At 62.0% G+C, this 13,984-nt stretch overlaps 8 protein-coding genes across 8 annotated transcripts; 3 read left to right on the top strand and 5 right to left on the bottom strand.

The window, feature by feature from the left end:
- Positions 1-88: 88 nt before the first annotated feature.
- Positions 89-553, top strand: OT_ostta11g01200 (ENTH/VHS; the record flags this gene model as incomplete). The annotated part of the gene is made up of 1 exon (XM_022982979.1): positions 89-553. One exon carries the CDS (start codon positions 89-91, stop codon positions 551-553), a length of 465 nt encoding a protein of 154 aa, XP_022839919.1.
- A 77-nt stretch (positions 554-630) lies between these two features.
- OT_ostta11g01190 (unnamed product) lies at positions 631-1,414 on the top strand (the record flags this gene model as incomplete). The annotated part of the gene is made up of 2 exons (XM_003081884.1): positions 631-1,245; positions 1,319-1,414. 2 exons carry the CDS (start codon positions 631-633, stop codon positions 1,412-1,414), a joined length of 711 nt encoding a protein of 236 aa, XP_003081932.1.
- A 74-nt stretch (positions 1,415-1,488) lies between these two features.
- OT_ostta11g01180 (MT-A70-like) lies at positions 1,489-2,472 on the bottom strand (the record flags this gene model as incomplete). Its single annotated transcript, XM_003081883.2, has 1 exon — positions 1,489-2,472. One exon carries the CDS (start codon positions 2,470-2,472, stop codon positions 1,489-1,491), a length of 984 nt encoding a protein of 327 aa, XP_003081931.2.
- A 338-nt stretch (positions 2,473-2,810) lies between these two features.
- OT_ostta11g01170 (Domain of unknown function DUF2404) lies at positions 2,811-5,034 on the bottom strand (the record flags this gene model as incomplete). The annotated part of the gene is made up of 2 exons (XM_022982978.1): positions 2,811-4,946; positions 4,984-5,034. The coding sequence occupies 2 exons, from the start codon at positions 5,032-5,034 to the stop codon at positions 2,811-2,813; spliced, it is 2,187 nt and encodes a 728-aa protein (XP_022839918.1).
- Positions 5,035-5,758: 724 nt separating this feature from the next.
- On the top strand, positions 5,759-7,084 carry OT_ostta11g01160 (Phosphatidyl serine synthase; the record flags this gene model as incomplete). Its single annotated transcript, XM_003081881.2, has 1 exon — positions 5,759-7,084. One exon carries the CDS (start codon positions 5,759-5,761, stop codon positions 7,082-7,084), a length of 1,326 nt encoding a protein of 441 aa, XP_003081929.2.
- Positions 7,085-7,216: 132 nt separating this feature from the next.
- On the bottom strand, positions 7,217-8,506 carry OT_ostta11g01150 (GTP-binding protein Obg/CgtA; the record flags this gene model as incomplete). Its single annotated transcript, XM_022982977.1, has 1 exon — positions 7,217-8,506. One exon carries the CDS (start codon positions 8,504-8,506, stop codon positions 7,217-7,219), a length of 1,290 nt encoding a protein of 429 aa, XP_022839917.1.
- Positions 8,507-8,640: 134 nt separating this feature from the next.
- Positions 8,641-12,927, bottom strand: OT_ostta11g01140 (Glutamine amidotransferase type 2 domain; the record flags this gene model as incomplete). The annotated part of the gene is made up of 1 exon (XM_022982976.1): positions 8,641-12,927. One exon carries the CDS (start codon positions 12,925-12,927, stop codon positions 8,641-8,643), a length of 4,287 nt encoding a protein of 1,428 aa, XP_022839916.1.
- Positions 12,928-13,071: 144 nt separating this feature from the next.
- On the bottom strand, positions 13,072-13,984 carry OT_ostta11g01130 (COQ9; the record flags this gene model as incomplete). Its single annotated transcript, XM_022982975.1, has 1 exon — positions 13,072-13,984. A coding segment is annotated over one exon (913 nt), but the record flags the coding sequence as incomplete, so codon positions are not given.

Genomic DNA, 13,984 nt, shown 5'->3' with positions numbered 1-13,984 from the left:
TGACGGATGGACGTCGTGGCGCATCGACCCGTTCATCATGTTTCGAGGCGGAGCGCGTTGGATACCACCATCAACATCCGAGAGTGCGATGAAGCGCTCTGGGACCAAGCTCTCGCCGGAAGATCGCAAAAGTCTCGAAGAGATCTTGCGCCACGTCACCACATCTCGAGATGACGTACGCGACGCGATGGAGTTTGCGGTGGAGCGAGCCGAGTGCGCTGGGGACGTCGTGGACGTCATCGCGTCCTCCCTCATCGAACCAGACGCCTCGCTCGGGACCGTCATCGCGCGTCTGTACGTCGTCTCCGATATCCTACACAACGCATCGGCGCCCGTCCGAGGCGTCCAGGCCTACCGCACCGAGTTCTCGCGAATTCTCCCTCGAGTGTTCGCCTCGCTCGAGCGGCTCGCCTCGGATGCCCGCGTGTCTAAATCCACGCGCGATGCCTTCACCAAGAACGTCACCGACGTCCTCCACTGTTGGAGTGACTGGTGCGTTTTCGCTGACACCGTCGTGGACGATCTCCGAGCCACCTTCACCGCCGCTCCGTAGCCTCGACGCGGCCGGTTCCGCATTGTAAAATATGAAACCGCGAATAGCTTCACGGAGCCCTCACTCACCGACGTCCGATGAAGGTCGCCGCGATCCAGCCCACTCGGCGTTGCGTCCACGCGCGAGCGCCCGTTCGCGAGCGCCGCCGCGCCCCGCCGAACCCGCTCAGAGCGACGATTATCGAAAATTCAGACACCTCCACCGAGTACACGATACAAATGACAACCGAAGAGGCTCGCAAGTGTTTACGCTTCGACGCCATCGTCGTCGCCGATAACGAGCGCGCGATATTCGTCAGCGGCGTGGCGAGAGATTCATCCGCGGAGCGGTGCGGGATCGTCCCTGGGCAGCGCTTGAGGGCGCTGACGAACCCGGTGGATAAGGAGGCGATGATGTTCCTCGGGGACGGGCAGCGGTTAGCGTTCGTGAAGGACGCGGTTCGATCGACGCGATTAGAGGAGCTGACATTCATATTGGAGAAGGAAATAAGCGTGACGCAAGAGATGGTGGCGGCGGCGATGAGCGAAGAGGAGCGAGAGGAGGAGGCGATGCGAGCGGAGCGGGCGAGGGTGAAGAACGAGACGCCGACGCGCAGGACGGATCGAGAGGGGAAGAAGATCAAGGACCGACCGGATCTCTACAGCGATAAGTGGGAGGGGGATGAGTATACGGGGTCGTTCTGGAACGAGTTGGTGCGTCGAGCGCGGATCATGAGTATTTTTGTATCGCGGCGAGTGACTGACGAAACGATTCGCGCCTTCGCAGACGGTGGGCATAGCGGTGGCCGTCGTCGTGCCCCTGGTCATCACCGTGCTCGCGACGACGACTCGGGGGGTTTTGTGGGACGTCACACGATTTTAATTAGCGATATTTGGTGATTTATTTTACACCATGTAATTGATTGGTACCTACGCGGTCGTCGAACGACGCCGCTCTCATCGGTTACCGGCGCCGTACTTTGCGCTCGGGATGGCCCCGCGTTCTTCGAATGCCTTGACGTCATCCGGGGGCAGACCGGTGCCGGTGACTTCGTTACCCACAGAGACCCAGAAATCGCGCAGGTTGTTCTTGCGGGCGAAGATCTCCAGGTACCTCCCGTTCGGGACGAGCTCCTCGATGAGCTCGTAAATCTCCGTCGGCTTTTGGGATTGTCCACGTCTCGGCGCAAAGATGATGTCGCTACCGATCGCTTTATCCTTCAATCCGGGCGGGGTGTCGCCTCTTCGCGCGACGAGGCACACCTCCTTTGCGTGCTGAAGGTAAAAGCCGTGCGACTTTGCAAGTCGTCGCGAGTTCGTCACCTTGACCCAAACGATCTCGTCCACGAACTCGTATCCCCATTTCTTGAACTGGTTCAAGCACCACTGATATTTGGCGTTAATCACCCACACGAAGAGCAGGCCGTTCTTTTGCAACTGCGGCAGCGGCAGGTTCGCAATGTCTTGGTCGGTGAGCTGCGAGTACCCCAGGCTCACCCCTCGCGTCGGATTCGCCGTCGCCAACTGCCAAGGCGGATCCATCATGATCACGTCAAACTGTTCGTGTTCGTACATCGGCCTCCAATCGTACGTCGTCACGTTCGCGTGCACCGGAATGCACTGCGGCGGCACCATCCACTCTCTCGGATCGATGTCGTCGATGTTCGGTCCCTCCGCCTCGTCCTCGTCCTCGTCCTCGTCGCTTCCGGACGACGCTCGTTCGCGCAGCTCCACCGCGTCCACGCCTCGCACCACCCCTCCACACTTCTCAATCTCACCCTTCAACGTCCGCACCGCGTTCCGATACGTCTCGATCACCGCCAGTAACGCGTCGTCGTCCGCCGCCGCCCACTCGGCGCGCTTCGCCTCGGCGCTCTTCCCGAGCAAATCATCCAACGTCTCCGCGTCCAGCGTCTCCCGACGACGTCGCGCCACCGCCATGGCGTTCGAGAGCGCGATCGCGAACCCTTTAAACCGCGAATTCGGCGCACAGCACGCGCACGGACGACCGTCGCGGGCGCGATGGGTGGTCGATTTCGAAAATTTCGAAATCCTCCTCGATGCGCCCCGTCGTCGCCTCGCGCGCCGTCGGTCGCGCGCGTCGCCTCGCGCGCGCGCGGGCGTCGCGCGGGTGCGGGCGCGCGGTGGGTGTGGCGCCGATTCGAGCGCGCGCGAAGCGGACGCGGCGTCGCGCGGTGTCGAACGCCGCGAGCTGTCTGTACATGCGATGAAGTGAAAATACACGGGTGATTGATTGGCGAATTCAAAAACGCCTAGGCTTAGGCCTCGGGCTTGGTCGTCGCGAGACGCTCGATGTTCTTGGAGACGTGGGCGATGCCGCCGACGACGCCCGCGTCCTTGACCGCGTCGGAAAAATCCTTGAAATCTTTCTCAATCTGTTCCTTGGCGCGCGCGGCGGCCTGGGCGAAGAAGGAGGGTCCGCGGGCGGCCGACGGACGCGCGGGCCTGGGTTCGGTGCGAGGGGGAAGGGCGAACCCGGCGCCGGAACCGACGATGGTTCGCTCGATCGGCGACGTGGGAAGCGAAGACGAGAGCGTTCGCTCGAGCTCACTCCCCGACGGAGACGGGGGCGGACTTCGCATGAATTGCTCAGCCGGCGGCGACGTCGCGAGCGCGTCCAAGGATGGACGCGTCGCCGACGGGGACTCGGCGAAGACATCCGGAGCCTGCGGTGTCGTCGGCTCGCTTTTCTCCAGTTCCTCTGCGTCGATCATTTCTTTCTCCATCGATTCTTTCAAGCGCTCGTCGTCGTCGTCGTCATCGTCGTCCTCGGCGGCGGCGGCGGCGTCCTCGGCGGCGGCGGCGGCCTTGGTCGTCGTCGGCGCGACGAGCGCTTCCTCGACGGAGAGCTCGATGAGGTCCACGAACGGACGAAGCTCTTTCCAAGGCTCAGCGACGCAGTGCGGGATTAAGAGCTGGTTATGCATCTCGCCGACGAACTGATTTCGTAAGAACTGCGAGACGCGCGTGAGCACGCCCTCGTGCGAGATGCTCGTTTCGCCGAGTTCGGGAATGATTTCCAAGTCGACGTCAGGCTCTCGCATCAGACCCCACCACAAGCGATCGCCCGGCGGCGGAGGAATCCACAAACGCAGAACTCCTTGGCATTTCTTGAGCGTCAGCGTGAATCGAAGCGGCGTCGCGCGAAGGGTGTCAGAGAGCGAGGCGACGAGTTTCGCCCCCTCTCGCGCGGCCGCCTTCTTCAGGCTCGAGAAGCCTCGCCCGAAGTCGTCGGCGATGTCCTCCGATTTATTCGCCTCGCTCTCCATGTCTTGCGCATACTTCGATAAATCGACTCGAGTTTGCACCGTCATCGTCGCTCGACCGACGTACTCGATGTCGAGCTCGAGGGCGTGCGAGGCGCCGCGACCGGGCATGTCCGCGCCGTCCCAAGGCGCACTCGACGACGAAAAGTTCGGCACGCGCGCGCTGATGACGTGCGGCACGGTGGAGCCGAAATCGATGTGCGTGATCTCGAAAGCACCGATGAACTTCGGCGTCCCCGGGGCGTTGTTCAGCTTGTCTATGAGCTTTTGCTTTTGCTCGCTTTGCCATCGTTCGTCGCGAAACATGTCGAAGAACAGCCTCGAGCCGAGCGCGTTGATCGTCGCACCCGCGACGCCGGCGCCGAACCCGTGCGTTCCCTTCGCCTCGGCGTCTCGGCGCATGGACTCCTCCCTGTACATTTTCGTCGCGAGCGTGAACTTTTCAAAGTCATCCGCGTCGACGCGCATGCGATCGAGCGCTCGCGCGTGCTCTTCGCGCGCACCGCCGCTTTCGGCTCGAATCCGCGCGATGCACGACCGCAGCGCGACGAACCACGCCTCCTTCGCCGGCGACGAGAGCGCGAACAACCACACGACGGAGGACTCGCGATGGACGAATCCGTCGCCCCCCCCCCCGCCCGCCCGCCCCGTTCGACGCAACACCACGGGCGTGGACGCGTGCCAACGAATCTCCGTCGGCTTATCCAACCCAGGAAATTTCACCAGCGCCACCTCGCACGCGCTCGCGTCCAGGACGTCCGTCGTCTCTCCGCCGCGCTCCGTCGACAGCGACACCAATCCATCCGTCGTCAACCGCGCGAACCGTTTCTCCCCGTTCGCCCGCGCGTGCGCCACCCCCCGCGCGCTCGGCGCGCTCACGATCAACCATCCCGCGTGCGCGGTCCCCCGTCCCGTCCCCCCCCCGCGCGCGTTCGTCTCCGCCGTCGCCGCGTCGCGGTCCCCGAATTCCTCCGTCGCCGCGTCCCGCGCCTCCCGCCCCGCGTCCCGCGTCTTCGCGCGCGCGCGCAGGGCGACGCCCACCGCGACCGCCTCGAGGGCGACCGCGACGAACGCCCCGAACGCGCACCCGCGCGCGAACGCCGCGGTTTCCGCGCTCACGCGCGTCGTCTCCCAGGGCGACCGCCGCGAGGGCGACGCCGAGCGCGCCGACGCCACCGCGAGGGCGCGCGCGGGCGTCGCGCGGCGGCGTCGACATCGCGCGCCGCGGTCGCGCGTCGCGCGCGGGCGCCACGGCGCGGCGTCGGCGTCGTCGAGGAATGATGTCGACGATGATGATGGCGATGATGTCACGCGCGTGCGGTGTACATGGGGTATATTAGAATAGAATACACGGTCGTTACGTGTACACTATTACCTCCGAATACTATATACGTCACATACGCCCGTCACGCGCGTGCGGTGTACATAGAGTATATTCGAATATCATACACGGTCGTTACGTGTACACTATTACCTCGTACTACTATATACGTCACATACGCCCGTCACGCGCGTGCGGTGTACATGGAGTGTATTCGAATAGCATACACGGTCGTTACGTGTACACTATTACCTCGTACTACTATATACGGCATATACGCCCGTCACGCGCGTGCGGTGTACATAGAGTATATTCGAATATCATACACGGTCGTTACGTGTACACTATTACCTCGTAATACTATATACGTCACATACGTCCGTCACGCGCGCCGGAGACGGCGGTGGGTGCCGTGATGGGGATATGTGGTGTACACTATGGGAAGCCCGCGTGTCGCGCCCCATCGCGCCATCGCGCGACGCGCCATCGCGCGATGACCGCGGGGTCTCTCGCGCGAACGCGCGCGCGAGAGAGAGCGACGCGAACGCGACGCGACGGGACGACGGCTTCGACGACGGCGTCGGCGGACGAACGCGCGCGCGCGCGCGTGACCCGGGCGATGGCGCGCGCGGCGGACAACCCGCACACGATCACGGGACTCATCGTCCTCGCGATCGCGCTCGCGGTGACGGCGAACGTGATCAGTGGTGACGGGATGGTGGAGACGGTGGCGTCTTCGCGGGCGGCGACGCGACGAGGGATCGTGGGGGGGGTTTGGGCGTACGCGGCGTACGGCGCGATGCAAGGACCGGATACGCACATGACGCGACCGCACGCGTCGGTGTGGCGCGTCGTCCACGCGTTGTTCATCGTGTATTTGCTCGCGCTGGTGTTTCTGTTGCATCAGACCCCGAGAGGGGCGCAGGAGACGTTGAAGTTTTTTTGGGACGATTTGGGAACGCCGCTCGAGTCGAGGAGTTACGGTGAAGATTGTCGGATTTACGTCCCGGGACATCGAAGCGGGGCGTTTGGGATCGTCAAGGAGACTATTTTTGACGAGTTCACGCTCGCGCACTTCATGGGGTGGATGGGCAAGGCGATCGCGATCAGGGACTGGGGATTGGTGTGGGCGTACTCGGTCGCGTTCGAGCTGTGCGAGATTACGTTCGAGCACTGGCAACCGAATTTCAACGAGTGTTGGTGGGACATGTGGGTGTGGGATGTCTTGGTCTGTAACGCCCTCGGGATCGCTCTCGGGATGTGGACGGTGCGGTTTCTCCGAGGACGCATGTACGATTGGAGCGGGAAACAGTCGCGCAAAGGCAGTTCCGCTATTGAGGACGACGACGAAGACGACGACGCGCGGAGAAGTCGTCGCGGCGATCCCCCGTCTTCGCCCTTGGTCGATGCGCTCAAGTCCGTCGTCGCGGTGATCACTCCGGACAGCGTCGAAAAGTACACGTGGCGCCCGACGGACTCCCCGGCGAGGTTTTTGAAGAGCGCGTTCTTGGTGTTTTGCGGCTTGGCGTTTGACTTGAATCTCTTCTTCCTCAAGTACGTCCTGCAGATCCCCACGACGCACAGCGTGTCGTTATTCCGTCTATACATATGGTTCGGTATGTCAAACATCGCCATAAGAGAGTACTACGTCTTCATAGAGGAACCGGACGCGTCCAAGGCGAAGCTCGGACCGAACGCGTGGTTAGCCATGGCGGTACTCGTGGTGGAGATGCTCGTCATCGTGAAACACGGTCGAGGGAAGTTCACGAACCCATGGCCCAGACACATATTGCTCGCGTGGTTCATCGCCATCTCGAGCACGACGGTGTACTTGATCGCTTGGCAGCGCAGGATTAACCTCGCGCTGGCGAAACGCGGTGGCTCGGAAAAGGCTCCGGCTCGGGCGAAGAAGACGTCTTCGCGAAGAGGGCGAAAGAGCGCGTAAGTTCACCACATCATCGACAGATGTTTAGACGGCCGAACGTTCGTCCGCTAGGATTGATTCTAATACGATTACACCAATACAATATCACCGATACTGGGGTACCGGTACAACGCGAATGATACATGTACACATCTACGCCCACCCGTCTTTATCGCCGCCGAATTCGTCTATCGCGGCGCGAACGGCATCTGTGCCGTCGCGCGTGAGCGCCGAAACCGCGTAAACGCGCAACGGTTTCGCGCGCTCTCGAAGCGTCTTCAAAGCTCTCGACGTGTTCGGCAAATCCGTTTTCGTCGCCACCACGAACGCCGGCCGCGACGATAACCCGGGCAAGTACTCCTCGAGTTCTTTCCTGAGCACATCGAGCGCATCCCACGGTTTCACGCTGTCGCCGCACGAGACGTCGACGATGTACGCAAACGCCTCGCACCGCTCAATGTGTCGCAAGAAATTATGACCCAGTCCTCGGTTTTCGTGCGCGCCCTTGATCAGGCCCGGGATATCGGCGACGGTTATGGATGTCCCATTCGATCGTTCGATCGCCCCGAGCTGCGGCTGCATCGTCGTGAACGCGTACGAGCCCACTCTTGGGGTTGCGTTTGACAGCGCCCGAAGAAGCGTGCTCTTCCCAGCGTTCGGCAGACCAATCAAACCAACGTCGGCGACGGATTTCAGCTCAAGCACGTACGATCCCTCCTCCCCGGGTTCACCCGGCTCGCGCGTGCCCGCTTCTTTTCCCACGGGCATGCGTCTATTTCCCTTGCCACCGCGTCCACCTGCGGCGAGCACGCACGTCTGTCCCTCAGCCGTCAAGTCGGCGACGATTTCCCACGCGCCTCGACCGAGACCTCTCGGTCGCGTCCATCCACCCTCGCGTCGCGTGCTCGTCGACGCTCCTCCATCTCCATCACCATCGTCGTCATTCATCGCAACTGGCGTAGATGTTCCCCAATTCGACGTGTCCACGACGTCCGGATGTTCGCCGTCATCCTCAAAGCGCTCTCGCCACACCACCGTCCCGAGCGGCACCGTCGCGATTGCGTCCTCGCCTCTCGACCCAATCATCCCTTGACTCCCGCCTGGCTTCCCCCGTCCTCCCATTAACAAATTTTTAATCTCACCCAGCCCCTTCGTCCGTCCACACGCCGTGATCACCGCGTCGCCGCCGCGTCCGCCGTCGCCGCCGTCCGCGCCGCGTCTTCTCCGCGAGCCACCGTCCCGGGCGAACGACACGCACCCACTCCCGCCGAAACCACCGACCGCGCGCACGCGTCGACGGTCGACGTACGCCTTGTCTCTCTCGCGCGCGTCGTCCGCGTGAACGCGCAGCGGGGCGAGAGAAACGCGAGAGGCATCGCTCGTGAACCTGCAGCGCGAGAGACGCGCGTGGTGTAAAAACGTGAAAGCGGCGCGACGACGCATCGCGCGCGGACGTAAACACGCGCGCGATACGATGGAATTGTCGCGTTTGACGTGATGTCGCTCGCTCGAGTCGTCAACGCGACGTGAAGTGCGAAGTGTCGTTATGGATGAGTTTTGTTTTGCATTCGTCCGCGTCACGGAGACGAATCCACGTACTCCTTCGAGGGATGCGAGCCGAGTGATCCTTGTCGGCGGAGCGCACGCTTGCGCTCAAGGTGAACACCGGTACTAAACTCTCGCACGGCGCGCTGAATCGCGACCACGGCGTTGTTGAAGGCGGTGGTGAGGGCGATGAAGTTTCTACGGTCGCGCACCTCGGCGCCGCTCACGGGTGAAGCCGTCGTGGCGATGCGCATGATGGAGTGCGTGCGGTCCATTCTGTACCCAAGGTATCCCAGGGAGACCGCGGGCCAGAACTGTTGGACGCGATCGCCCATCTGGTGGAACATCACCGTCATGCTCACGAAGCGCTGAAGAGAGGCGATGCGAGACTCGTAGAGCTTCATGCTGAGCTCTTGGGATTCCATCAACGTGTTCGTGTGCACGCGCTTGGGAGCGCGTCGTCGAATCGATTGGCCAAAATATGCCTCTGACGAGGGTTCGACCATGAGTAGGCCCTCTTCGTTTCGAGGATCCGCCTCAAGAATGTTCAGCATCTCCATCTCGGGAAGTTCCAAGACAGCCAAGAATTCTTCAAAATCGAGTTCGCCGCTTCCGTCTACATCTGCGTCGCGGAAGAGCTTGGCGATTTGTGCATTTGAGAGCGTCTGGTCGATCTTCTTGTACGCGGTGGTGAACTCCGTGAGACAGAGCGCACCGTCTTTGTTCACGTCGATCTCGTCGAAAATCGAGCGAGCTCGATCTCTTTTCATGTCCGCGTTGATGCGGTCCGAGGTGAGGAGAGCCACGGCGTTTCGATGCGACAGTGTGTGCACCGAAAGCTCCACCGAGTCTTCGTGATAGCGATTGTACGTTCCGAGTAACGCCCCTGGCGATTTACCATCCAAACCCTTCTCCCCTTCGCGCTCAAGTACGAGCTTTTCGCACAGATACAGCGGGCGATGTCGCTTGAGATAAATGGCGTTCTTCGAGAGCGGGAGCCTGAACGGCGAGTGTCCGATTGTAATGGACTCGCACGTGCCGCCAAAGCTCTGTATGCTGCTCGCTTGACTGAGGGAGAGCGAACACGTCGCCTCGGCAGACGTGAGCGCAGATAGTCTCCCATCTGGACGTCCGACGAGGAGCAGACTTCCTCGAACGACGCGATGCGTGTGCCGATGCACGAGGTGGTCGTTCGGGTTCCCGCTCATCACGGCGAGACCCGCGGCGGAATACGAGCACGCAAAAATCTTTGACAAGAACGCCTCAGCCGATTGGGCGACCCAAGGGATGTCCCCGATGACGACAGTTCGCCCGACCATTCGATGCCTCAAATCCCGTCCTTGTACCAACCGTTGTAGAGTTATGCAGATCTGAGGGAGGAAGACGTAAATCAGCGAATCGAAAAATCGCGTGACGTAGAAGGCCCACGTCGCGACGAGTCCACATCCCGTGGCGATGCCGGTGATGAGCGGATATCCTGCCGTGACGGTACCTACGATGTACATGAACGACATTATCCATCCCTTTACACCCTCCAAGACGTGCTCAGACCACACGTCGCCCTGGCTACGAAGAGCACTTTCTGTGTCAGACGAAATGCGTTCGCCCTCGGCAGTCGTACCCACAATCTCCTCGAGAGCGGCGATGTTCAGTTGATTGCACTTCTCGAGTTCGGACAAATCGTGTTTCGTGATCACCGCCCGCGTGTACTTTCGAAAATCGGCGTTATCGAGAATAACGAGCGACATGTGCATGAAAATCTGCGTCAGCAATTGTTGTGTCGCCGCAACGGAAACAGAGCACGGCTCCGCTGGTCTCACACCCACATCCGTGCTGAAAATTCGGCTCGCGAAGAGTTCTTCCGACTTGATCGCTCGAAGCTGTTTGCCAATTTGCGTGTCCCACTCGCTTGCGACGACGAAAATGGACTTCGTAGAGCTGATGATGAGATTCGACGACGCGAGTGGTGCAAAGGTCCCGCCAGAGTGACTGACGACGATTACGATCGAGTCGGTAAAGTCGTCGTTCTTTTTCGAATCTGGGAACCCAATGGTCGGAACTGGCAGGTCTTGACCGAACAGACCGAGAATTTTGTTTGAGCTCACCGCCTTGATGGTCAACGCGGGGAAGGCGTTCGTCAAGTCGGCCGCGAACTGCTCCGCCAACCACAAGGAAACTTCGCAACCCGTGACGACGATATCGTACGACAGAGGCTCCTTAACGGTCCCATCGATGCGTCGCTGCAGTCGTTTCTTCAAACACCGCGCTAAGTTCCACGCAGTGAGACGATTCAGGCTCACTGACCCTTGCGGGCGGTTTCGCCAGTCGGCCTGAATATTGCGCAACACGCGTGGAATGTCCCTAATGTCGTCCAACACGAGGTCTTCGCTGTCCGGGAGCAGAGGTTTGATGAGTTCGTTCCCTTCGAGCCGAGTCATGCGATGGAACAACCTTTTATCCACGCTCACGCTCGAGTGTCTCTCAACTCGACCCTTGCTAAAACCAGTCGAAGGCAAACTCGTGCTCTCCGTGGCGAGGACGGCGGTGACCGTTCCTCCCATGAGCGGATATTGCTCCAAGTGCGAGTATGGTAGAGAGACCGCGGGTGTTCTGTCGTTTCCCCAATCCAACAGACAGATCTCACCATTCAAATCATCCAGGTCCAAGCGCACAGCGGCGTTATCATCGCCGTATTCTCCTCCGCGCACGCTCGCCAGGACGTCGCCGCCGGGAGTGGGAATGGATAATCCAGCCTTCACAGCGGCCTGCTCAGAGCCGTAACAGATCAAGCCTTTTTTAGGATAGAACGCTATGCTCATGGTCTGGCCTCGTGCCGCGACGCACAGCTGGCGGTGGGCGTCCATCGAGTTGGTGATGCACAAACCGAACGAACCCTTTGCATTTGCCAAAAACGTCGCCGTCACGAAGAGGCTGTCGTTATCGAAGAATGCGTCAATGGTGACGCGCACGAACTGCCGCAAGCTCGCCCCCATTTCGTCATCGATTGTACGCTTCAAGATCGACATCGCTGTCCGTCCTTCATTCTCTAGGATCGCAGTGATCTCATCCGTCATGAGCTCGCGCGTATTCGTTTGGAAGCCGAGTTCGCGAACGGTGGATTTCCCACTAGCTAGCATCTTGTCGAGAACGCGCTCGAAAAACAACCCAATCTCCTCGTATTGAGGTAACGAAGGGAGCGTCGCGTTGGCATCGCACTCGCTCGTCTTTAATCCGAGGCAGACGGCGTATCTCACCGCGAGCGCGAAGCACCCCTGCGCTCGGAGCAAATCGACCACGCCGCAAATCGCCGCCGAATCCACCGCACTCGGCGCCTCGAAACCGGTGGCGATCGCGCACCACGCCTGAATGTCTCCGAGTTCGTTCCATCGACCGTTGACTTGGTAAAAGTCGAAATCGCCGTTGTGCGTGACAAAGTTTTCTACGTTCGCCGGCGTCGCCCCCGGCGCGCGCTGTCCTTGCCCGTACGCCCGACACGTCTGCGGCGGCGACCACTGGTGCGGGTGCGTGCCGTCGAACGTCGCCTTGGACGTCGTCGCGAACCGAGTGTGCCCAGAAAAGAACCGCGTCACGTTCTGCGCGGCCATTTTCGCCCCCCCAGATTCGCGTTCCGCCTTGGCGCGAATGAGTTTGCTCAGATCCGTCCGCTTCATGTTCACCACGCGCGAGCGCGCCCCTCTGAGCGCCACCGCGCCGCCGTCTCCCGATGACGATTTCATCTCATTAAACGTCACCACCCCACCGCTCTGCGCCCCCCGCATCATCGTCACGTACACCATCTTCTCCAAAACATCAAACGCCCGCGCCCCCCCAGCCGTCTTCGCCCACGCCGCGTTCACGAGCACGATTCCGAAATTCCCGCACAGCATCGTCGTCACCCGTCCCACCCCCGACCGTCCGAACCCCAAAACATCCGTCCACGCGCTATCGACCACGCACGCCCACAGCGCGATCGTTCTCGCCCGTCGTCGCCGTCCATCCGTCTTCGCCGTCCCGCGCCGCGTCGCCGTCGCCGCCGCCGCCGCCGCCGCGGACGCCGCGAAGCCACTCAGACGCACCACCGCGAGCGTCGTCGACGACGCGCGCGTGCCGACGATTGATTCGACGTCCACCGATCGCGCGACGACGGCGCGGAGACACGTCGTCGCGAGCGCGAGACGTGGCGTCGCGCCGTCGACGCGCGAGATGAGTCGAGCGATGAGCGCGGCGAGGACGTGGGCGAGCTCGTGGACGGCGCCCGCGAGGGCGTACCACGCGCACGCGGATGGGAGGTCGAACCCACATGCGGCGTCGCGCGGCATCGCCCGGGGCGCGCGCGCGCGACGACGACGACGACGACGACGTACGACGACGATGACGACGATGGACGCGACGTTTCGGGTGTTTGGATGTGCGACGTTTCGGGTGTTTGGATGTGCGGAAGTACAATTGACAACGCGCGCGCGTCAGGCTGGCGCGGACGGCGGCGCGCGACGACGGGCGAGCGCGGCGAGGGCGCGGAAAACGGATGATGCGGCGGTGTCGCCGACGCGTGCGACCGCGGTGGGGACGTCGAGGTCTCTGGCGAAGACGTCGAGGTAGGATTTGAGCTCGAGGACGTCGACGCGGCGGGCGGCGACGTCGTCGACGAGGCGGGAGAGAAACGCCCAGGTGTCTCGATTATCCTCGCTCGTGTCGACGAGGAGTCGAAGCTCGATGACGGCGTAGGTGAGGGCGATCGTCGCGCGTTCGACGTGATGGCGGACGCCGTCCACGATCTCGGGAAGGGAGTCCACGTCGTCCACGCCCGAGGCGTCGGCGATGAAATCGGCGAGCGCCGATCTTCGACGAAACGTCGCCGCCGCGTGCGTGGGCGTCGCCAAAGCGGCGAGCGCCTTGGGCCACGATTCCAACTTGGACCCGATCATTTCCAGACGCGTCTGAATCATCCACTTGACGCGCTCGCGCGAGGTCATCGTTCGCAGACGCTCGCGCTCCGCCACGACTTTGGCGTGAAACGCGACGTCCAGCGCCTCTTCAAAATACCCCACGAGCTCTCCCCCGAGCTCGCTCGCGTCACCGCCCGCTCGCCCATCCGCTCGGACACACGCGCGCATCGCCGGCGAGAGCTTCAGATCCCTCAATCCGGCGTCGATCGCCGCCGTCGTCCACCCGTACTCATCCGTCCGCCGCAGCGCCGCGCGCAGCGCGCGCTCGCGCAACACCGTCCGCTCGCTCGCATCTTCCGCGTCCCTGCGCTCGGCGCTCGCTCCATGCACACCACCCCCCGCCGCGGTCGCCGTTCCATCGTCCACGCCCGCGCACGCGCTCGCCGCGAACCCCGCGACGGCGCGTCCGCGCGCCGTCCATCGATCGCGC

This window comes from Ostreococcus tauri, assembly GCF_000214015.3.
Source record: "Ostreococcus tauri WGS project CAID00000000 data, contig chromosome 11, whole genome shotgun sequence".
NCBI classification, from domain to species: domain Eukaryota; kingdom Viridiplantae; phylum Chlorophyta; class Mamiellophyceae; order Mamiellales; family Bathycoccaceae; genus Ostreococcus; species Ostreococcus tauri.
This window is presented reverse-complemented; position numbering and strand designations above follow the sequence as displayed.